The 25199-nt window shown below is 43.5% G+C and overlaps 1 protein-coding gene across 5 annotated transcripts in view; it reads right to left on the minus strand.

Annotated features, from left to right (window-relative positions):
- Window positions 1-1456: 1456 nt before the first annotated feature.
- fgd (faciogenital dysplasia) overlaps window positions 1457-25199 on the minus strand; it is a 38453-nt gene continuing 14710 nt past the window's right edge. For 3 of the 5 annotated variants that reach the window (XM_027015021.3, XM_081703212.1, XM_027015020.3), the window contains 18 exons: window positions 18430-18585; window positions 16586-16739; window positions 15337-15961; window positions 12603-12698; window positions 10841-10977; window positions 10435-10591; window positions 8709-8847; window positions 7573-7631; window positions 6813-6959; window positions 6486-6578; window positions 6322-6401; window positions 6030-6060; window positions 5587-5691; window positions 5173-5223; window positions 4900-5001; window positions 4398-4532; window positions 3584-3724; window positions 1457-2562 (listed from right to left, as the gene is read on the minus strand). In XM_027015021.3, the coding sequence (XP_026870822.2) occupies window positions 2323-2562; window positions 3584-3724; window positions 4398-4532; window positions 4900-5001; window positions 5173-5223; window positions 5587-5691; window positions 6030-6060; window positions 6322-6401; window positions 6486-6578; window positions 6813-6959; window positions 7573-7631; window positions 8709-8847; window positions 10435-10591; window positions 10841-10977; window positions 12603-12698; window positions 15337-15961; window positions 16586-16739; window positions 18430-18585 (2648 nt within the window). In that variant the 3' untranslated portion in view covers window positions 1457-2322. Of the gene's footprint in view, window positions 2563-3583; window positions 3725-4397; window positions 4533-4899; window positions 5002-5172; window positions 5224-5586; window positions 5692-6029; window positions 6061-6321; window positions 6402-6485; window positions 6579-6812; window positions 6960-7572; window positions 7632-8708; window positions 8848-10434; window positions 10592-10840; window positions 10978-12602; window positions 12699-15336; window positions 15962-16585; window positions 16740-18429; window positions 18586-23555; window positions 23641-25199 lie in introns of those variants that run through there. The other 2 variants (XM_081703213.1, XM_081703214.1) reach the window with 2 other exon arrangements.

Consider the following 25199-nt stretch of genomic DNA (forward strand, 5'->3'; position numbering starts at 1 on the left):
GCAGCCATCCCTTTAAACCGGATTTACCTACACATTAAGATGTAGATATACAAACACGTTCTGAAAATCAGAAGAGAAATGAGTGAATGTGCAAAAAAAAAAAAAAAAAAGGAGAGAGAGATGTTCTCCTCTCCTTGTCCATCTCTGACCTAGTGACCATGCTGGAGGGGAATGCTCCATCACACAGCTAAAAACAGCAGCATAGCATGTGCAGGGACAAACAGCTTCTGGACCACATCATTAACTTTCATTCGACATGTGATGAGACACAGTGGCCCCAAAGACTCTGCACACATCCATGAGCAGTCAGACACATGCATTTGGTATTTGAAGTTCATGACAAAAGATTAAATTAACTGGTTAAACAAATTACAGTCAGAAGTGACCCGTTATCAGAAGCTGACAATGGTTGGTGTGAACATGCACAGTTTATCCTTCACTGCCCAACGGACACATTTACTAATGACATAAAAGAATCATCATCATAGACACACTCACCCACACACTGATGTAGATAGTGTAGATACAGATACAGGAGAGACAGACAAACCCAAAATTTATATGGGATTGGAAATCTACCCACATACTGCCAAATGTAAAACCTTCTACTATCAACACAGCGCTTGGCATTCTTTTTGTTGTCTGTGTTTGTGTGTATTCCAACTGCTCTGAACCTCTGGTCACTTTTGGTGTGACTTTTTTGCAAAGCTAAAATATAGTAATACTAACATTCCAAATGGGGAAGGCAGAGAATTGTAATACTTAAGAGTAATTGATATTTAAGCATAGAAGCACAGAATTTCAAGGACTTCAAATGAAGTGTGGAGAGTACATTTGGTTCCAGGCAAACAATGAACATGTACATGAATCTATAAAATATCAGTCAAGTGATTCCATGGAGAGTATTGAGAAGCTACTTTGACAAACACATTTTAAACAGCTTGCATCACCCATAAAGCTTTGCCTCACTTGTCTTTCATTTCATTGTCTAGTTTCATTTCTGCCTATATTTCCTGAAATGTGACGATTTCCGTTCCTTTTAACACCTGTGTGTAGATCGCTCTGTAATTGTAAGTCTAACCACATATCTGAAACACCGCAGCACTGAGAAAACACACACACACACACACACTTGATTTAATATTGGGGCGTATAATGATAAGCTCAGACAACCCACTGTAAAATACAAAAGATCAAAACTGATGCTTCCAATTGATTTCCCTTTGTGTAGATATCAACTAAACCATAGGAAATACTGACTGGCAACACTAAGCCATTTCTTCCACCAACAATTTACAAAGAAGATAAACACTAAAAATGTTCTCCATGTTGCCGTGTTCTGTTACCCTCTGTTGCCAAAAATAGATCAAACTCAGATGACAACAAAATGAAAAAGATGACATAGCACAGGGAAATAAATAAATACATACATACATAAACTAACATTCCCATGTGATACGTGGAGCCCAGATGTTCTTTTATTAAGTGATATTCTAGAGACATTTCCTTTTGCGAACATTTCTGGTAAAAAAACACCCTAAGATAGTAATACTGGTTCTTGACAAATAGCTTGCAGAATATTTAAAAGCATGACATGTAAATAGGGAATGTTACAAACACGTAGACACCCAAGTTCATCGAGTTCTCAGAAGGACCCATGAGTTGCATTTCATGGTGCAAGCCAGGGAATGGAGCACTTACTCTACAGTACTGGTTCTCTAGCCGCAGTACCAGGGGTTTGGGCTGTACGTTGGCACAAATGGGGGGGGGAAAACCATGTAGGAGAGAAACTATTCGGAGGAGGAGATCAGGCTCTGAACAGCCATAACCCTCCACGTTCTTTATTTAAAATGGAGCTCCTTCTTTTACATTTGAAAGATAACTTAATGCTTCTGAAATAATCATGTCATTTACAAACAGCCTTAAAAAATGGTAAAAACATCCATCCTATAATCTTTCATAGAAATCAACAACAGCCACTGTAATACAAAAAAAAACAAAAACAAAAACAAAAAACCCTCTGAACAAGTCTTCTCGGAAAGGAAATAATAGTGCATCGAGACATGGCTTTACAACAGCACAACAGTGGAAGACGTGTTCAAACAGTGTGTGTACTGGTGCGAAGCTGTGTGTGCGCATGTGCATCCTGTGATTTTGTGAAAGGGGCAAAATAGAGATGAAGGAGGAACTAAAAACGTTTTTTTGTTTTTTTTTTAAAAAAGGAAAAGTGCTGAAGATGATGTGAATTCAAGTAACACGTTCTGTACAAAAGACATGGTTCCAGGGGCAGGGGAGGGCTCTAATGTCCTGCGGCAGCTTGCCTCATTGGTTCTTCTGGGGCTCTGTCGGGTTGTCTGATGTGTCTGAGACCTCACCTTTTGTAGCAAGGGAAAGAAGCTCAACCCACTTGGCCATTAATTCTGAATCCTGAGCGCTGAACAGCAGTGAATGCTGGGAGTGACTGAGCTTGAACACATGTTTCCCCTCTGATTTCTCTGAAGGTGATAACGATGTGCTGACCTCATAACCGGGAAGAGGGATCATCCGTGCAGCACGTGTGTCCTGTTGATACATGATAAACGCAACCATTTGATCAGATACAAAACCAATCATATTCACTGGATTTGGGCTCAAACATTTAGGATACAGAAAACGCAGCAATTCATAATTCATGTTAGGCTGTTACTGTTACATTAGTAAAAATATGTCTATAGTCAAACATAAATAAAAACACTGGTTGAATATACATATACTGGATGGCAACTATTCCATTAAAAAAGATGCAAACAGCCAAGGACTTAGATTCCTAAAAACATTATTTCACCAAATCCCTGCCACACTGTAGCAAGTAATGTTAAACTGATCGCCATATGAACTTTATAAGAAAGCAGAATCAGATGATACTTTCAAAAAAGCTGTAACCTGGACACAAAGCAATATTTTCAGTGAACTATAATATAAATTACAGTGGATGAGTTTGGATTTGTCTGTATTACTACTGTTTGAGTCCTAATCAGGCTAACTGATGATTTCACTTACGAACATACACAATGAAGTATATTTATATAGAGCAGTGCATGTGTTGTGTATGGGCAGGCGCACAGGCTCATAATTACTGAGGAGAACGTGTACGCAGAACTGTCCCCCACTACTGAAAACTATGGGACATTGTCTTTAATCTTTTTTTGATGGTTTTGTAATAAAACAGCAGAAGGAAGAGAGAAATAAACAATACAGACATTGAAACTGATGAGATACAAAAAAACCAACAGAGTTGGATAAGTCAGTCAAGCTCTGGTCAGGATAAACCGCTTGACCTCAGTCTCCTTAAAGGAGTAGGGGCACACACATACATGTAAATGCATTTGGCAGAGGCTCTTATCCAGAGCAACTTACAGTTTCAACCATGTTACACAGGTGAATGTAATGTTAGGAGTCCTGCCCCAGGACACTTGACCAAGTGTAGCGTACTAACACAAAAGGGGAGTGAACCGCACTGTCCCACAGGAGATGCGCTACCCAGTACACACACACACACACACACACACACACACACACACACACACACACACACACACACAACCTGGCTGTTGGTGTGTAGGTAAAGTACTAGTGGTTCTGATTTGGTGATGGCTGCCCAGGTCTTGGTCCAGCTCTTTCCTTTTTCCTGAACCAGGAGATGGCTGCACAGTACCCAGCTATCCCGCATCACGGAGAGCTGCTTCTGCAAAACAGGCCCGCACCACACGGAGGTCAGACACACAGTATCAGGTCGTGCACACTCGAGAGGTTAAGGTGCCGGACTTGAAATCCAATGGTGGCTCCCCACAGAGGTCTGAATCCCACTTGCAGTGCAGAGAAATCAAAATTGCACAAAAAAAGTGAGAGCCTTGTGTTCTGTGCATGTTCTAACTCATGTAGTGCGTGAAAACTGTAGCAAAGAATTCATATATTTTATATATGTACATTCATGAAGTTGTGCCACATTTGGTGGGGTGCTTTGTGAAAGAATTGGCCGTGTGAGTGTTTAATCACGATTTGTTTGCTTATCTACTCATAGTATGCTCTCTGCTATTGTACAACAGAAAACAAGTGCACCACAGATGCACTTAAAAAAGGTGTGGGAGGTGCATTTGCAAGTAGATGTTTGTGTGACTAGTGGTTTATATGAGTAAGAGTTTACGCGAATAGTAGTTTAAGCGCATATGTCTGGGGGAAATCTGCATGTGCTCATACTGCAGATAATTTGACAATAGTCCTGTTTTTAGTCATAATTCACTAATAAGTGCAAAATAAAAACTGAGAGGAAAGTACTTTTCCTGGCACTCTTGGGGCATGTTTACCAAAACCTCACCAAAGATGAATGCGTCGGGCCTTTGATTAGGTTAGGGGTTCACCTCAGTAACTGCTTTTTTCTTTGGCTCAGTAGTGCCATCTGGAGGCCCTTCGGGTCCTAACAGGGCCTCATAACACGGTCTACACATGCGTGTGTTCTTGCTCTCGGCCACCTTGGAGCATTTACCACAGATAGCCTACAGAGGGCAGCAGAGAGAAGGAAAAAAACAAAAAACAAATGAAACGCGAGCGTTACAAAAGCACTTCAACTGCCGGCTTGATTTGTGAAGTTATGACTTTATACTAATCAGGGCCCCAACATTGCTTGTGTTTTCAGCACACACACAGTATAATAAGTACCACAGCGTCTTAACTGGATTTGACTTCCAGAGTGGGTTTCAGTTCATCACACTGAATTTGATTTATAAATGGAATATGGTACTGAACATAAAACTAAGAGAAATGAAAAATCAACCCCCCCAAAAAAGGTATAAATTCATCATAACAGAGCAGCCTGAACTACATCAATGCCCCCCACCAACAAACCCACCCACACATACTGACCGCTCCACAGTTCTTGCAATGGTGCTTTCGCTTGGTGAAGTGGAAGGAGTCATTACAGCCCTTACAGGTCTCCTTCTCCTTGTCTCTCTTCTTTGAACTCCTCTAAAGAATGAACACACACACAGACACACACACAGACAGACATCTTAACCTAGCATGCCAATACAGTAAAGGATTTCTGTCCCTAATAATCCAGCCCTATGACAGCCAATAAGCATGCAAGACCTACATTAAATGTATGAAGATGTTAATTGCACAGGTATGTCCACTCACCCGCTCATGTACACCACCGTCTGAATCTACTAATACATTATTCCACAGTCCCTGTGCAGAACAAGAAAGTCATGCTTAGAACTGTGACAATGGAAGACGGCAAGAACCTAGCAGTAGAATAAACAAACATAAAACACATTTGTGTTTAGTAGGTCATGTGGCTCTTTATAAAAATGCACAGACGCGCACACACACACAGACTGCGTTTTACAAAGGACCCAAATTCTTTCATTAGCTAAAGTGCATGATGATAAATAATTGTTTTTAGTAAACAGAGAATGACGAAAACAACTGGAAGCACAGACTATGAAACGTCTGTATAATCAGAGACGCGCGGTGCACACAAACTCGGACTGAGATGCATTTACTCATCCAGCCAAGGGAGAGGAAGCCGAGAATGAGAGGTGATTTTACCGGGGAGTCCGGTGTGTGTTCCTCGTCACGGGATAAGGAGCTGTTGAAGGCTTTGTTAAATGTTTCGCTGTTCTGTTTATGCTTTTCGATGGTGGCTGTGATCACCTAGAAGGATGGAGAGAGCCAGAGGAGAGAGAGGTAGCTGGAGTTTCTATTGGCCAAAGGACAAAGCTACTTTGTTCAGTACAGCCAGCCCAACTGCCTCTTGCATTCATATAAAACACCACAACTTCATTGTGTGTGTAGTTCACGCAATGACTTCTCGTGTATGCCTGCGTTGATGTCCTGGGAATTTTGTCCTAACCACAATATCCTAACGAGCTTGGCTGTTTGTGTCTCTGTGTATCTGTATTTTGTGTGGATATTCCATTATTTTACCAAAACCACTCACAGCACTAGCAAACACTCTCCCTCCCTACCTTCAGTGCAATTAAGAGGCTTACCTGTATCCAATCCTCCTTTTCTTCAGCAGTTCTATAAAAAGGACCAAAATGATTAAAATCAACGATCAAACACATTCGAACGAAATACAGAACCTATATTTACAACCAGAGTAACTATTATAATACCACAAAAAATAAATTAACAAAAAAGCCATAGTTGTTGACAGCATGTCACAATAGGAACTGGCATTTACTAACATGTACCTGAAAAGTTTCATACAAGTGTTCCTTTTGTTTTTTCAATAGCATGCCCAGATGTGCACAGCCCACCCCCATTTACACACACACAAACCTGGCCTGCAGTTCGAGAGAGCGTTGCTTTCCAGTAATGGTGAAAGTGAAAGGGAGGTTCAGTTTAACATTCTCCTGAACCTAAAATAAAAAACAGTGATTCATTAGTTTACTCTCTCAGCTCCAACACAAACCCCCCCCAAACACTCCCATCCTGCAGTATACCTCCAGGCCTGTGATGTCAATCCTCTCTCGTACGCTAAGCTTCTGTCCCATCAGTCTCAGCTTGGGCACACAGTACAGCAACATGTTATTGAACTGTGGAGAGGACACACACACACACACACACACCCCTAAATGACAAACTGCAGCACACAGTGACAAACCTTTAGCGTAAGACCTATTTTAACCCCACGGCCGAAGATTCTTGATTTATTCATCTGAATTCATACAATTATCACACTGAAACTTTAGGATCATGTTTCTGATTCACATGGATCGTCCTCACGGGGTTTGGCTCTGGGATTCGAATTCCTAGAGGTACAGACTCACCAGGTAGAGGTATCTGTCCTGAGCGGTGCCATTTTTAGCAGACATCTTCTTTATATGGCCTTCTTTAATAAGTTCATTGGCTGGATTAACAATGTCTTCCTCACCATCCAATCGCTCATAAACCTCCAACAATTTGTGCATCTTCTCCTACACATACACGCACACACACACACACACACACACACACACACATATATGCACACGCATGCACACATGCACAGACAGACATAGATGAAACAAAATGTTATAGAAGAGGTGGCAGGTTTTGGAAATATTAAAACGTTCACTGTTTAGGTAAGATTTTTTATATCTTGACTGACATGACAAATGTACACAGGTTGGCCATTAACCTTTGGCCATAAATTAGTTCGAAATGGCTACATCCACACACATTACTGTGGCTATAAAGTACACATTTATACATTTATTCATATGTTCCATGTTGTTTCTATTGGTTCTGATTGTGTACACCTTATACATACATACATACATACATACATTTCTCTGAAAACCTTGTGTACTCTAAAATCTTATAGATATGAAACTGTAAAAAAAAAAAACAAAAACAAACAAAAACCATAGAAGAAAAATAATTCTAAGCAAAAGGAGAAAACAACGTGAAAGAAGGAGAAGAAGTAAAAAAGTGACAGAGGCATTTACACAAGAGAATATCTGTCAACACAGACAGGAAGTGGAAGCAATACATCCTGTCTGTCAGTCGTAGACAAGGCTTTTGTAGACTAGAAGCTGCTACACTTACCATCTTTCTGATGGCGGCATTAGAATGGTTAGCTGCTGTGGAGATCAAATCCAGAGCCTCTGAGGGAGATGCAGAGAAAAAGGTCACGTGCACAGACACACACATATATACACACACACACACACACACACACACACACACACACACACATACATATATATATACATACACACACACACACACACACACACACACACACACACACACACACACACACACACACACAGATAGATAGAGAGATAGATAGAGAGGAGAGAGAGAGTGTGAGTACACACACACACACACAGATAGATAGAGAGATAGATAGAGAGGAGAGAGAGAGTGTGAGTACACACACACACACACAGATAGATAGAGAGATAGATAGAGAGGAGAGAGAGAGTGTGAGTACACACACACACACACACACACACACACACACACACACACACACACAGATAGAGAGATAGATAGAGAGGAGAGAGAGAGTGTGAGTACACACACACACACACACACACACACACACACACACACACACACACACACACACACTATACTTAAGGCAGAAACACCACAGTGTTTCTGCACACATACACCCAGCCAACACACACACCCTGCATGGGGGGGGGGGGGTGAGGTTAAAAAAAATGGATGCAGAGAGAGTTTTTACACCACCTGGAAGACTTGACAGTAGACACAGACATAAACACTGTGAAAAATGCTCTGAATGGAATCACCTTTTATGGCTATAAGATCATTCTAGCAAACATTTAACCCTCACTGGGTCGGTCATTTGACCTTCAGCATATTTTGGCAGCAAACTACAAATGGTAAAGCTGGGGTGTCAAACACCCTGTACATAGACTTAATGGCAAATTTACCAGTGTGCCCTTTAAAGTAAGGATACACTTTTATAGCAAAGAAGTTAAGCCAGTGTGACAAGATAAAGGTACACTTTATTATCCTTAAATGGGCAAATTTATTCCCAAAAGAGGATGGTGTAGGGGGGTTTTACGGGTTGAAATTGGGGTTATACAAGCATGCACACACCCCCACACACACACACCCACGAACACACATGACAAAAAGAGCGCTGGACGTAATGTACTTGCTAGCCAGTGACAAAAAGAAAGGGTGCATATGATTGGCTAACTTACTCTCTGTGTCCTTCCTGTCTAGTGCGTCATTGGGAAGCTTCTTCAGGTAGTCTTTGAGGAGGAGCTCATAGCGAGGGATGCGCTGCACTGGCTCGAGCATGTGATGCTGCAGTGTCAAGTTACCGCACACATCCTGCTTCTGCAGGCCGACACACACACGCACAAACACATGCATGCACACACATGAGTCTTCTCCTGCCAAAGCAGCAAAACTGAGCAAACGTGTCAATGACCTGATGGGTCCAACAGTAGTAGTGTGAATGCATATTTTAGCAGATAGCAAGCGCAGTACCAGCACTCCTCAGCCTTGATGCATTAGACAGGAGCTAAACACTGTCCCTTTAAAGTGCACGAAACACCTACAGGATGATAGGCCACTGATTTCTTGAAGTTATTTTTGCACTAGTCTAGCAGAGCCAGATGTGATCTTGTAATGGGGAGCCCATGCACAAGAGTCACTGTTGAACACAAAATCGTCTGCCCAGCAAGGCCAACGGCAGGGACTTCCCCTCTACGCCGGCTCCCTGCCATCACCCAGCCTCCGCACCTTTAACTGGAGAACGCTCCATAGCACTGGGAGAACCAGAACTAGGTTTGCTCCAACTATCAATAATGTTCAAGCTTCTGAACAGATGTTTAAGGAAATACCGTTTCATTCCTTTTGATCGATTCAAGATGTTATCAAAGCACAAAGGCCACTGGAAACACTTCACATTAGCGATGGGTCAATAACCCTTTTTCTTTTCCGGTACCTTTACCAAAAGCTTGAGAACCAGATGATAGAAATACCAGTTCAATATTTCTCTAGAAAAAGAATGATGCTTGAAAAAAATTATTTAAAAAAAAGTCATTTTGAACTGAAGCACTTCCTTTAAAACGAAGTCCTCGAAGTGCTCAGACTTCCCTGACTAATGCTACAAGAACAAATGCACAGTCAACAGTATGCCATGACTTCTCCTTTAGTGAGAACTGTTTCCACACAGCTGATACCACAGCTACACGCGTTTTGCTGGACACCCAGCTACTTGTATTATGTTATTATTATCCTTCAGGTGGCTATTGTTAAATCATATGGCCCACGTTCCATCTTTTTGCATTATATTGCCCAAAAAACCAGCTTGTTACAGAAGCGGCTCAGATGCCTTTTCTTCTCATGTCTAACCTAGCATTTTGTACTGAATGGGCATCAACAGGTACTGGTCCTCGATAACACACCTGGTGCTCACTGCTCTGGCTCGGAGCTCCGCCTTCCCAAAGCACTGGATTGGTTTAGGAACTTCAAACTTGATCCATTCCCACTGTAATAGGTCATTCCCTCACACATGTAAGCCACTGTCCCCAAAAATACAACCTCCTTAATCCTTGGCAAATGAGGATTTAAACTAGCTACCTTCTGAGGCCTCAAAAACATACAAAACAGCAGGTCCTACTGGGTGGAGCTGGTCAGTGTGTCCCGAACCCCTTGATTTATGTTGATTTATATCACATTTGCACATCTGTTTACTTGCATAGGATTCAGAAGCAAATTGAATATATGAACAATGTTTACAACTTTATATAATAATAGAAAACTGCTAAAGGAGGATATTATTTTCAGAATTAACTTGCTGGATAAGAAACCTTATTTATTCTTTAAATACAAACATGTTTTTGTTTCCATAGCCCCATCCATTCTCTCTTTCTAGCTCATGAATGGGCTTGTTGTCATGCATACATAAACTCCAACCTGGATATTCTGCACCACACTTTTGAACTGGGTCGATCTTTGGGTCCACGTGTTAACCAGGTCCATGGCCCGATCAAAGTTTTTCACATACTCTCCATACATCTTCATAAATGGAGCCAATTTCTGTAAGATGTCCCCTATTCGTGGATTTGTGTTCCTGTAACACACACACACACACTATATAAGTCATACTGTAAATGAGATAGCTATGAAATCCCCTGGTGTGAACTGAGAACATCTGATAATCTTGCCCATCACACACTCACAGACATGTACACTCACAGCAATTACAAAAAAAGAGGTAACCACAAAAATGAATTTCACAAACAAAGCATTCATGGTAATGCCTACCCTTCACAAATCTATATATTTATGTGCTTTTCACAAAGAGAGAGAGAACTCTCACCACTCTTGTGTTATACGCATCTGTAGTTCTGGCAGCAGGAACTGGTGATGGAAGCAGTAGATTGAGGAGATGTTTGAGAAAATACCTGTGATCACTTCTTGATTAATACCTGCCTCTGTCAGCTTTGTACAGAACACCTACAGAAAGAAAGAAGAATGAGAGATGAAACACACCTGTCCTAATGTGTTCACAAGTTGTAATCAGACAAGTGACATGAACAGTAGAACATGCATACCTTTATACACAAACCCAGAACTCGTGTGCCAACAAATTAAGAACAAATCTAAACTCACTATATGTTTGCAGCTATAATCGGTGCGGTGAAAGCTAATAATGGTCCTAAAACACCCTACACTTCTTCCCAGCACAGCGGTGAGCCACCCACTCCTCATCCACAGATCCACATTGTTACTACCGATGACCAGCTTGTGGTTTTCTGGTTTGAATTGTGAATCCTTGCATTGACCATTTTTTAAAACAAACCACAGAGAAACGGTAGCCGACGAGATTTAGGTAATAAATGAGATAGCTGCCAGTTAGTCTGAAGCTAATGTCTTTTTAAAAGCCGCGGTCCAGCCAAGCAAGTGTGCTTCTAAGGCTTATCCAGGATTGCCCAACGGAGGAGGGCTTTCCTTCGGAGTTCGGTCCCCCCCACTGCAAAGCTTCTTGGGGATAAAGTGTATTGTAAAAAGTTCTATATAACTCAAATGGAACTGATTGAAACAAGATGAGCATGACCTTAAGGTGCTTACACATTTCTCATCAAACAGGTGTTTTAGAAACTGAACATCCTTTGTTCCCTTTCCGCATTCCTCCGTTAGAGAAGTGTCCAGTGCGAAGAGCGCTATTATTTACAATTACCGCATTCAGCTGACGCGTTTATCCAAAGTGACTTAAAATTCTAACGGAATACAACTTGAGCAATTGAGGGTTAAGGGTCTTGCTCAGGGGCACAACAGTGACAACTTGGCAGTGGTGGGACTTGAACCAGCAACCTTCTGATTACTAGTCAAGTACCTTAACCCGTGAACTACCACTGTGCAGTGTGTGAGATTCCTTTTCAGCATGACTGAGGACGTGAAGGGTTTATTCAGTCCTCCACGTTGAAGACCTACAATTTCTTCAATCGCTCATGACACTGCAGCATGCGGGTTTGAATAATATTTACATCCAGGTCTTATTCCAAAGGCCCAGAAGTAAAGCTGAGCTTGGGAAAGGCTCCTTCACCTTGGTCAATCTTATAGAAAACCTTGTAACTGATATGGGAATGTAAGCCCAACATTTGTGTAGGTAGTGACTGATAACACTGATAACACCACTGATAACATTTGTATATTTCTTTTGGATCCATTCATTTCTATAATGGAAATGTTAATTTCACTTGTCGTGTCTGAAGAATGAATATGTAATATGTTACAGATGGAGACCAATTTGAGCAGAAGTACAAAGTGAAAAAAGGAAGTTGTGTGTGTAAGAAATAGACACAGCTACAATTATTACGCTGGCTGTATGTTTATATATTGGTATATGTGCAGGATCTATTCGATCTTAGTCGATCCTGGTCCCCACCTTGCTGATGGTGAAGAGCACTCAAATTACCTGCTTATTTTTGTCAGACAAAAATCAATTACATAGTGTGTGTGTGTGTGTGTGTGTGTGTGTGTGTGTGTGGGGTGCACAAAAGTGTGTGTGTGTGTGTGTGTGTGTGTGTGTGTGTGTGTGTGTGTGTGTGTGTGTGTGTGTGTGTGTGTGTGTCTGATACCTGGTCCAAGAGGTTGAGTCTTTTAACATATGCTTCCTCTGTGTGGAGAAGTTCTTTAGCAATGTTAAAGAGCTTCTGAGACTCAGACTGCAGGCCCTGAGACAGACAGAGATCTTCATGTTGTTTTTTTGAGTAAAGAAAACATGTGTTAGCATTTGCATGTTAAGAACTGCTGCCATGCCTTTAACCAAGACCAAGTGAGAATTGTATGCATTTATTATAAGGTAAAGTTGTTCCCTTACATTACATGTCCTCTCTCGGGCTGTCGACTAAAATGAATCTCTGCACTACGGATTCTAAATAAACCGTTCACTTATTAAATGGAGGGCACAGATTGGTGCATAGCATGGTCATCTCTGCAAGAAGAAACGTGTCAGGGACTTTAAAGCCGTGATGCTGGTGCACACACACTCGTACGTGCACACGAGGCAGGGGGCGCGTCAGGAAACAGCAAGAGGCATGGAAGCGACTGCATGGGCAGACACATCCAACAACGCGACGACGACGCATCAAGCTGCGAGGCTCTCTCGGAAGCATGGGTCAGATTGCAATGGGGTTCATGTTCTGTCTCGCTATCTCTTCCCGCTCTGTCCTCATTGCTATCTTCAGCCTCTTTCCCTCTCTCTCTGGTCCTTGTGTAACGCGCAAAGCTCTTGCCCACATCCTGTTTGACAGTAGAGTCATTAAAAAAAAACCCATCAACATGTCAGCTGTCTCTTTCTCCCTTTCGCTCACACACAAACACAGAGACGCGTGCGTGCACACGGACGGACACGCACTCAGTTCCTCTGAGAAACCGTAGTCAGTCACAGTCATAGGTAGTCACGGCCCAGGCCATCAGGAAACAGGAGAGGCGTTGCTAGCATTTGCAAATGGGTGTTCTCTGGCAATTAACTGGAAAAAAAACAACTAAGGAAAAGGTGTGTGCATGTGTGTGTGAAGAGGGGAGGTACAGACAGACACACGCCAGCATACTGCTATTAGTTCGTGTGTATCCAGTCATTAGGGTGTGTTTCATGTGTATGTATGTGTCTATGTGTCGGTGTTTATGCTTGGGGTGTTTTCTTCAGACAGGATAGGAAACAGAGTAGTTAAGCTCCCCGACACACCTGGGCTTAGTAAAACCATTAACACACCCACAGTCTTTGTGTGTGTGTGTGTGTGTGTGTGTGTGTGTGTGTGTGTGTGTGTGTGTGTGTGTGTGTGTGTGTGTGTCGGGCGGTCTGTCTGTGTGTGTCTGTCTGTGTCTGTCTGTCTGTCTCTCACTCACTTCCTCGCTCTAACTCATCTTTCTGAGTGAGCCTCTCTCTGTTTAATACAATATTTAGCAGGTCTTTTTACAGGAAGATCTTATGTGCTTAGACTTGGAATAGCAACCAATATCACCACTGTGTGCGCACGCAGGTCGTGTGCGGATCAGATTCCTTAAGTCGATCCCTCAACCCTGTAACAGGACAGCGGTGTCCCTGGCAGTCTAAAAGACCTCCATCAATCGAATTCATCTCAAGTGCAACTCGCATACTGCCTTCGTGTCCTGTAGCCTCAGGGGAAACGGACCCAGGACCAGCGCGCCGCTAGGGCTTGCTCTGAAAACGGCTTCTGTGTTTTGAATGTCAGCCGAGGACGTTCGTTCCGGTACCTGTAAAAGTGTCCCTGCGCAGACTCTTCCTATGGCGGCTTAGAGTTCATTGTTCTGTATTTTCATAATGCTTCAGGCAATGCTTAAATGTACTTGTAGGCAGACAGATGGGCATAGAGACAGCTAACTAGGCACCTACATGTAGATAAATTGATAGATAGAGACAGATGGAACGAGAGTTAAAGAGAGAGCGTGTGAGAAAGGCACACGAGCTGATACTGATTTGTCAGCTTGTCACTTCTTAACTCAAAATGGGAAGAGACCAGCATCTAAGCATGAGATGACATGAAGCAAATGGCACGTTACCAACCAACCAGCACACTGGTGACGACCAAGACGACCTGTTCGAGGCCAAAACCAGTAATGCTAAGGCTGCAGCGAGGACCTAAAGACAGCCAAACCAGCATCTCAACGCAGAAGCAGAGAAGCTTGGTCTGTCAGTCATCTGCTTTCATAACTTGTTCTCTTATACACTCTCTTCTTCCAGTACTAACAAAAAAAAAAGTCCCATGCTACGTGCTATTATTTAAAGTAGCCAGGTAAGAAAGTCAGGCTTCATCTGTCCAGAAACATAAATGTCTATTATTGCTGAAATTGTTTAGAATGAGATGGTGTTAGTTCTACCTTTTGCAGTGTCATGGAATATGCAGTGCCAAACATTTATCCATAAGGAATTTCTTTCAGTGACAGCCTTTTGCCAGACAAAAACCCACATGCATACACGTACACACCCCAGCAGGTGACACGTAACTGTAGTGTCCACTGATACCGAGGTGAGGTATAGCACAGCTTCATGAGGAAGCTGGATGGGATAAACAGGAAGTTGTCATGAGCTGCAGCTGTTACTCACAGGACACTATTCCTCATGACGCACCCTGAGCTGCGCTACTGTAAATAGAACCTGATTCAAATCTACTCATGCTTTACTGTAACTGTAATTCCAACCATTCACCCTGAGCAAGCCTGGATCATCTATTCTTATTACAGAAACCTGAAGCAAACATGAACTATTCCATACAACAGTCAATTAGAGAACAGTGGAAGGGCACCTAGAAGACACCAGATAAAGGTGTTTTAAAAGGTGTTTATTCTTACCTTGCTTTCCAGGCACTCTGGTTCCTCACTGCTCCCTTCATCCAGGTCACTGTCCTCATCCTGCGTCGAGTCCCGCTTATTGCCCGAGCCCACGCAGGACACGCTCTCCGTCTCTGTGGCGATGCTGTCGTTCTTCTCCTCTTCCTCGATGGGGTCCTCGTTGGGGAAGGCCTCCACGTCACCGCCGCAGGAGGGGCTGTCGATCCCGCTGTCACGGTTGGGCGCCTTTCCGCCGGCTTCCGCTGCTCCGCTGTCACGCTCCACGCAGGCTCCGCCTGCCGGGCCGCCGGGCTCCGCGCTGCTGGGGTTGCAGTCCGGGTCGCTCTGGTCGCCGTGCGTGTCACCAAAATTGGTGGCCGAGTCCCTGCTGCGGCAATGTATGTCCAGGTTTTCCTGGCTGGCCCTGTCCTTCGTACAGTTTATTCTCAAGCGGTCCAACGCAGGTAACTCTGTAATCCCAGACCCGTCACAGGGACGGAGCACCAGTTCATCCGTGGAGCAGGACCTCCCAGGATCGCTCGCCCCTGGCTCGCCGAGCCCAGCGGTTTCTGGTTCTTGGGGACGAGCCTCCATGCTCCGATTTGGCCGGAGGGGATTCCTAGGGTGGACTCCCAGAATCGGGACCCTGAGAAGCAACCAACACACACAGACAAACAAACAAGTCAACAAACATTCACATGATAAAAACTGCAGGATTCTGGAAGTACACTAGATTTTTCTTTGTGATGAGTGATCCTTACAACAACATATGTAAACTAAATAGCCACCTTCAGCTTCTACATTTTCCCTTTGGCACATCTTGTGAACACTCTTCCAAGCATAATCCTGAGACAGTGTCTTTGAAAACGACTTTAATATCTTATGGTTTAGCTCTGAAGTGTGGTACTGAACCCATGTTAGGGACTGAATGACTAATTAAGAGCATTGTGTTGGCCAGAGAGAGAGAGAGAGAGAGAGAGAGAGAGAGGGGAGCATAAAAAGCAGGAACAAGCAGAAAAGACAGCAGTGCCAGTGCATGGAGTTGGCCTGTACATCATAAAACCATCATCTGCAACACAAGCAACATCTGCACACAAAGCAATATCATCCACAATGAGAACACACACACACGCACACACACACGCACACACACGTCAAGTCATTAAATTGTATATATTTTTAGAACACGTCACAAAGCAGCTTTATGTTTGGATTCAGATCTCTAATGAGCAAAGAAACACACTCTCTCTCTCACACACTCTGCTCTTACCTGGCGTTCTCAAACTTCTCGATGAGGATGCCCACGCTCTGCGCAGCGAGCGCTTGGGGCTTGGGCGGTGGGATCGGGAGTGGGCGGCGGGGCACAGGAGGGACTGACCGCTGGTCCTGCCCCACAGCCTGCAGGTACGCGGGCTTAGGGGGCACTGGGTGTAACCCCCAGCCACGAGAGAGAGGAGACACACAGGGAAAGCGTCAGAGCAGTCCTGGGACCACGCAGGCAGTGACTGCACACCTCGCACTCCTTCGCACGCACTCAAGGGACGTGGTCCCCATGCCGCCACAGTCAAATCCACGTGCACACGACCGAAAACGTGCGGAATGAGGCGGAAATAAGAGCCCTGAAGAGAGGACCGAATGGTGAACACTTGGCCCAGCGACTGACTGATTTCCTGCTTTGTGATCAGGAAGTAGAAATTATTCAGCTGCAGTTGCACAACTGTAAAGTCTCACACTCACACATACGCGCGCACATACGCGCACGCATGCACGTCCGCAGAAGGGAGCAGGGACACTTCACCTACAATGCAAAAGTCTCTGCACGAAGCCCAAGCATGCAAAGCTTATAAAAATGAGTGTACGTTTGATATTTTTCGCCAGCCGCTCTCGGTGCACACGTGGGCTGTAGTCTGGGGATACAGTGACATCCATGCAGGCTACAAACACGATGGACGTGTGTGTGTGTGTGTGTGCGGACCATGTTGCTGAGCTAAATACTGCCGCTTCCTTCCTCTTGCTCCAGTCTTCTCTTGCTCTGAAAGACTGACACCGTGATGGCAGGGCCATCGAGCTAACTTTAGGTTGGCCTTTACTTCAAAATGCTGCATAGGAAGAGCAAATATAACCTATCAGAAATGTGCTTCCTACAGCATAATGCAGACACCGGAAAGCTTTTTTTTTTAATTGAAATGTAATCTGTCTGCACATCTTTTCCCTTTTTAAATCTCCTCCCATAGTCAGAACAAAAGTATAAAAACATTCTTCAAAAGTGTACGAGCACACTGTGCACAAAGCCTGAAGAACATAAAAAATGTCTCCTTTTTATATGCAACAGAAACATGAAGTAGAAACGTTTGGTTTAGCGAATCCGGCTCTCTTCCAGAATGCCGGGCTATGCCGAGCATACCTGAGTTACCCGAGCTGAGGAAAACTATCGGTGCATTAGATAAACTTCAATCAGCACTTAACACTGAACTCGTAACGTAAAATGGCTTAAAGTTAAGCACCATACACTGGAAAGGAAACGGAAAAAGAAAAAAGGTGCAATAAAGCCGTCGCAATCTTTGGCAGCGTCGGCTGATGCCACTTTGCGGAGGCTGCAACCCAACGCTTCCTGATCGGTGTCTCCTTTGCTCCAGGTGACGACTTTCCGTTGACTTCAGGCGGTTCTTTAATTGTGCTGTGCTTTTTGGATTTTCAGGTATTAACCTCTGAACACCCTGACAGTGTTCAACTCATGCTTATCTACGGTTGTTTGAATCTAAGGCATGCTGTTTCTGTCAGGTCAAAACAAATCATGTGCAGCCTTAGGCAGACAACGCTTTTCCGCAATTCTGGCAAACTTTTACACCTTTTTAGAGGCTTTTACACCTTGCTGCTGAAGAGAACTTGACAGGACGATAGATGTGATTGTGAAAATACTCTAAATGAGTGATATAAATATCCCAGTGAACATTCTGACTTCAACGGTGACCTCATAGACCAAAAAAAAGACAAACATCTTAAGTTTCTCTTGGACTGCAGACAAATGAAGGTGCACATCTTTTTTTTATGGCCCTGTATGAATAACGAATAACGTATGGGGTGATCCAGATGACTGAGGGCTGGGTTCACTACCTTGAGGTTTCTGTGAGGCCGGCTTCCTGGTTGCGGGCTGGGGGTGGAGCTTCCCGACAGTGTGGGTGTGGCATGGTCTGGGAGGAGGCAGGGTTTTCCTTTTCAGCACCAAGTCCACTGATCCATATGAATACTGTAGGACCGAGGGGGAGAGGTCTAGAGATGCACAATAAAAAAATTTTTTTAAAAAAGAGGGAGAGAGAAAGAGAATTAAATCCCAGCACACACACACACACACACACACACACACAGTTGCTCCCACTCCTGTTCAAATATTTGAAACTTGAGGAGAGGCTCGACCTTCAGCAGGACACCTATTCACCAGAAATACCTCTCTGGCAGCGCGGGAGACGGCACCTATCGATCGGCCAATCAATAGCGGCCTCCCAGAGGTCCCGAAACAAGGACGCTTACAACGAACCGCATCCTGAATGTGGTGGTGGCGAATCCTCTCAAACTCCTCCTTTCAAACCCCCCCACACCCACTCCTCACTCCATCAGAAAGGACTCGCAGGTGGATGGTTGGAGGCTACGGTGCATACTCCTGCCAGGCACGGCGGGTTTTCTGCAGAACTCCGACTCTTGGCCAGCGGCCCATGCTGCGAATGCTCCGCCGCTCTAATCACACAGCCAGTCGGCAGCGGTGCCACAGTCAGAAACTGACGAACGGTTTACGGGTAGGACAAATGTCTGAGAAAGTGCGCATGGCACCAGATAAAATGCACTCACCTGGGGCAGGTGTACCTGACTGCCCAGTGGCTGTACATGCCTTTCTTAAAAAAAAAATAAAGTAAGTAGTGAATGTTTGTTATCACTCTTTGCTGATGGTATGCGTGTGTACTGTTAAATGTCTTCATTTAGTGCGACAACAATGCCATTTCAGAATATGGAGCCACGAACATCCACACTTTCTATAGCATAATCAAATGGAAATTGTGTGTTGCTTGTTCCTGATGGCCAGTAACAGTCAGTTTGTGTGTGTTTGTGTGTGTCTAAGAGTGGATGAGTAAGAGTGTTCTGTCAGTTCTGTCAGGCTTACAACCTACAGTGTATATCTTTGCAATATTAAAATGTGTAGCAAGAAGAAAGTGTTCTGTTGAGACACACCCACACCCACAGTCAGTTTTAAGCCTTCAGGAACCAGACAGTACACACCCACACCTTGAAGGTCCAGGCATCCTGGAATGGCACAGTGCTTTAGGCCAGCGTTCAATCAGCCTTCCTCTTTCCCCCTTAATGAATCCCGTTTCGCTTCCCGCCCCGCTGACATTCTGAATTGCCCCAGAATTCCCACCAGCCCTTCCACGGTGCCAGCACTGGAAAATTCTCCAATTTTCTAGAGTCTCATTCCGAAAGCAAGTACAAATCCCTCAGGAAAAGGTGAAGCATCCTAGATCGGCTCTGCCACAGGGCAAATTCATGGTAATTTAAATGAGAAAGACCTTAAAAATAAAACCAATTTCATGTAAAAATCTTTGGGCTTTATCTAGGACAAAACCTATTCTGCAGTGCTTTTATAGTGTTGTATTTTTACAGGTTATAAAACAGAGCTTACCCTATGCAACAAAAGCAGGCATTCCTTGGGTAATAATCTCTTCTACTGACATTGTAATCATAGCTTCTATCACTACCCTATACTGTTACCATAGAATCCATTAATAATACTCCTATTCACAGACTGTGATTTACAATGTTTTAGCTAGTTTTCCTATTACTCGTTATTATATATGTTAATGTTGTTGGAAAATCAGACCTTCTGAGCCTATGAAATATGCTAAACTAAGCTTCTTTCCTTACAAAACTGAGACTTCAAGATTACTGTTTAAATTAGTGTTATTTGTGTTAAATTCACTGGACTGGGCTATACAATATAATCCTTTTCACAATATTAAATTCAAAGCTAACAATCAAAATCTCAAGAAAATGAGTTCTTGGCAAGACATTGTTTCATATACAATAGTATAGTCTTTTAAGTATGAGCAAGTAACATTACATTTGACGTTACATTTAACATTACACTCATTGTTTCCCCCCAAACAGTAAAACCGTAAGTAAAACATTAGTAAGAGTCCAGTTGTTAAACCAAAACTAAGCCAAATCAGCGTTTACCCTGAACGACAGTCCAAACCGTGAAAGAGCCGTATTTCTCACCATGGAGGGGTGCATATATTTTACTTGTTTCCTTCTCCGCGTTATCCTGTCTACTCCCAGACCAGTTCAGTCAATTTCACCCTGCTAAACACTCCCTCCAAACCCAGTCCGTGTTCACTTGTGTGTGAGCAAAAGCAAGCACCTGAACTTAGTTCCCTCCCACTTCAACCTGCCGTTTCATGCACACACATGCGCACACATACAGATTTTAAAAATAAATAAATAAAAGACCGGTTGCCAGGTAAGCGTAAAAACACCTGTGTTGTGGGAATGCACCTGCTGTCTAAGCAGTCAGGAAAAGCACCTGCCAAACCTGCTCTACACACAGATGTGAGCTTGTGTCTAAGCAAAGCACAAAGGAGCAGAAAAACCAGTATGGGAGTCAGGAAATCAGTGAGAACCCCTTTTAAGATTGCTAAATCTACTTTAATTTAACAATGTATAAACACTGACCTTTCTATAAGAGGCAAACTGATTATTACTATAATACATGCAATGCTACGCTCAAATTTACCTGTATTGAAGTGGCAGGTGAGCCAAACATGGTCAGGGGCTACACATAAAGGGAACCAGATCCAAAGGCCCTCTCCTGACCTACTGGTGGCTCAGTAATGTCTCATCTGTGCTGAGATCAGCGATAGAGCCTGGACTTGGTTCGGTTGTTTTTTTTGTTGTTGTTGTTTTGTTGTTGTTGTTTTTTTAGAAACAACCCCGTCTTCTAAAACATTCCCGCCTCACAGGGGAAACATTTTGTGCTTCAATGAAGAAACTACTATTAAGTAAACAAAAGGGCTCCTGAATATTGTACACTATATCTAGCTAACTGATTAACAATACCCAACAGCATAAAAATGGCTACAGTTTGTTTGGCATTCGTCCTGAGAACTTAGCTAGCTGCAGTGAGTAAACAACTGTCCCAGTGGCCCAAAGTCACGAGGACACTTGGTGATCTAAGTGTCATACATTTGGTTAAATTGCTTATTTCGAATATAAGGAACTTCCATGAGAAGATACTGTACTGTAATATAAGAGTATTCAGAGCACATTTCTGGGTCACTAAGTATTAATAGAGCGATATATTTGGTATGAATAGTTTTAACTATGGAGACATGTTTGTAGAGTCAGTGGAACGACCAAAATGTTCAAGATGTCACCAGTGTTAGACCTTTAAACATGAAGAAAAAGCACTTCACTTCACTTGCCCTACGGCACTCCGATGGCATGTCTCAGATGTGAGTATAATGGGACGTGCCTGCAGCTATTTTATTTGTCTCGTCATTCATCCAGTTTATACTGAAACGCAGTCCCAGTAACTACCTCGCTACTGTGAAAATGGTGGTGGTGTTTAGGTGTACGTGTGTGTGTGTGTGTGGTTAGTTTAGGTCCTTCTAGCAGAGACAGTTACATGGTAAAAACACTACTCTGTTGCTCTATTCTTGGATTGGCCTCATTCTGACACCACCCAGCATACAAATCTATGAGAGAGAGAGAGAGAGATAGATGAAGGGAAAGAACTGTTTCTTCGTTCTCCTCCTCTGACACCAAAAAAAAACTTTTCCAAAAACGAGCTTTTTGACCTTGATCTTGTTTTCTGCGTGCATGTGCGCGCGTGCGCAAAAGACGTTGGCCACGTTGACCGTGATCCCAGAAGCATCGGCTCTTTCACGTCTGGTGGGAGAGGAGACCTACAAGTGACTGGTGTTAATTCCATTTTTAAAAATCAGGTCACTTAAAGCTGGAGCGACCGTGGACAGACACTTCGAGGAGAAATTAGAAAGGAGAAAAAGACGACAGCGTGAGAGAAGCAAAAAAAGGGAGACGCTGCTGAAGTTCAGTGCACAGGTGCGTCGTCGTGTTTTTCAAGGAGAAGACTCCCCACACGCATGCAGAGCGTTGCCCAATGTAGGCCAGAGGCACATGGTTCTCTCCTTCCTTCAGAAGGCTATCCATGTCTGTCCCTAACTAACCAGTTTAACGTGTGTGTGTGTGTGTGTGTGTGTGTCAGAGAGAGAAAGAGAAAACAAAACCAAAAAAAGGTACAAACAGGCAAATATCAAGAGTAAATGACATCATCTAAACTGTGTGTATCCACCTTCAGCCAGGAATAAAGGGGTGGACACCATCATTGTGGCAACGTAAACAAACACAGCACTTGGCTTTAAAAATCACGCCCTTCACGTTAACTGCCACAGTCCACAGTATGAGCCCAATGCCACATTTCCTGTGGCGTCAATGGGACACTGCCTTCCGCACAGCAGGAAAAACATGCTTGTAGGGTACGAGTCTCATTGGCCGATCTCAGCGGACCGTAGGCGCGTCTCCAGAGTGCACGTAATTTGAACTCTCGCAAATATGTAGTTGGAGGAACCAGGTAGCAAAAATCACTTCTGCACATGTGTGTGTCTCACATGAAGCTACCGGAAAACCCCAGCAACTTCCATGACTCAGGCTGGCTTTCGCGTACTCCGGCACGCCTGATTGCAAGGACTCAAGGCAAAGGCAGTGCGCAAGGTGATTATTCCCAACTCAGGCACAAAAACGCACGTACAGACCTACTACATTATCCAACTAACCTCAAAATATAGGAAGCGCCGTTAATTATACTTGCAAAGTGGCCTGGACAGATTTTTGTACTGATCTGTACAAAAATGTACATATTTACATTTATGGCATTTAGCTGACAATTATGACTGAGTACACCTTGAGCAACTGAGGGTTAAGGGCCTTGAACTGGCAACCTTCCTATTACAAGTCAAGTACCTTAACCGCTGAGCTACGCCAACGAAACAAAGAAACAGACAAATAACAACAACAACAAAAAAAAGGTTCTGAGGAAGAGGAGCAAAAAAATGAAGAAGGGTAAAGGACGAGCTAACGAGGGGAAGAAGGAGAGACTGCAGACCATCATCTCCGCAGGGAGGAGGGGGGGGGGAGAAGCAGTCTGTGTGATGCACAATATGCCACCCGATAATTACCTTTAGCACAGCTAGCGAGAACCAAATATCTCCAGGCAACAAATACCAACACGTGCACCGCAGTGCGCATGTGCAGCTGGAAAAGGACTTGCAAGCCACCCAGCTCATCCTGCTGGCATCGAAAACATCAGCTGACAGACATAGGGAGATTCAAGCACCGCCACCCACACACAGCCGACCTAAATTCTCTCTGGATGGCTGAAATCGGAAACGGGTCAGCAAAAAGGAGACGAGGGGTGTACCAATGCTTCCTAACGGTCTTGCCCAAAAAAGTGCCCTCTGACCCTTTCTGACGCAGAGTGTGTGTGTGCACGTGTGTGAGAGAGAGAGAGAGAGAGAGATGTCCTGAGGTGTGTCCTGAGTACGCCTCTCTGATGAAAGTCTTACTGGTCTAAAGGGATCCTTACTGAGTGAACACACACACACAGGCCATTGCACTGTGAGCTTGTACATCTTTTCCTTGCCTTAATTGCCATTAAGTATTACATTCAGTTGTAGTAATTAAGATACTAAAAATCAGGACTAAAATACAACATGGCCTCCTTACATCTACCCTGGCTCCACTCTGATCCAAAATGTCTGCCCATGCTACAGTGCTAATATCAGGATGACTCAGAGCAGAAAGGGCAGTTTGATCATGAGCAACTGGAAAAAGCAGTAAGGGCCAGGCAATGAGAAATAATTATGCCAGTATGTATGTAAATACAAAAAGATTATATGGTTCACACACACACACACACACACACACACACACACACACACACACACTCTTAAAATTCAGCATTTAAAAATAGAAACAAATACAAAATGTTTGAATTGACCTCAGAGTTCATTTTAGGTGGAGCTCATATCAGTGTTTTATGGTTTTTGGATTCTGTATGGATCTTAAATGGCCACTTATCCTTCTTAGTCCACTGGTTAAACAGTCACTGGATGTCATGAGATCATGCTTTATCTACAACTGCCTATAATCTTAGCACATCAGGGTAATGATGTATGAATACACACCATTCCCCCAAAGAAACTTAATAAGGCAAGCACAAAGACACACACACACACACACACACACACACACACAGCTGTTTCACTTCAGGGCTTCAGTATGGGTGCGATGGGGATCTGAAACAGCCAATACTGGATTTCAGCATTAGAGACTACTTAAAAGCCCTCCTAAGAGGAAGGTGTCTATGTGGGTGTGAGTGGAACAGACCAAGGGTTTTAAGGGTTTCTTGTCTGTGTGTGTGTGTGTGTGTGTCTGTGTGAAATAACTGCTAAAAAAAAAGCTAAGGGTTCTCTGCAGGAGAGCCAACTACAGTGATGAACATACACACGCACACACACAGTAAGGGGAAGCTGTACTTTGAAGTTCACTTTTATTACAGTACATCATTTTACTACAGGACAGATAATGTAATTCAGCCCGATACCTGTGGGTATGCGGGTGTGTATGTATTTGTGTGTGTGTATGTATTTTTATATATATGTGTGTATATTTAAAAAAAAAAACTAAAAAAAACACACACACACACACACACACACACACACACACACACACACACACACGACAGGTCTTGGTATTTGAGAGAAAGTTCAGACCGAGCTAAGATAGGGACCATTGTTACTATGACAACCAACCTCCAGGCA

This window comes from Electrophorus electricus, chromosome 20, assembly GCF_041902795.1.
Source record: "Electrophorus electricus isolate QZ-2024a chromosome 20, ASM4190279v1, whole genome shotgun sequence".
In the NCBI taxonomy this organism is placed as follows: domain Eukaryota; kingdom Metazoa; phylum Chordata; class Actinopteri; order Gymnotiformes; family Gymnotidae; genus Electrophorus; species Electrophorus electricus.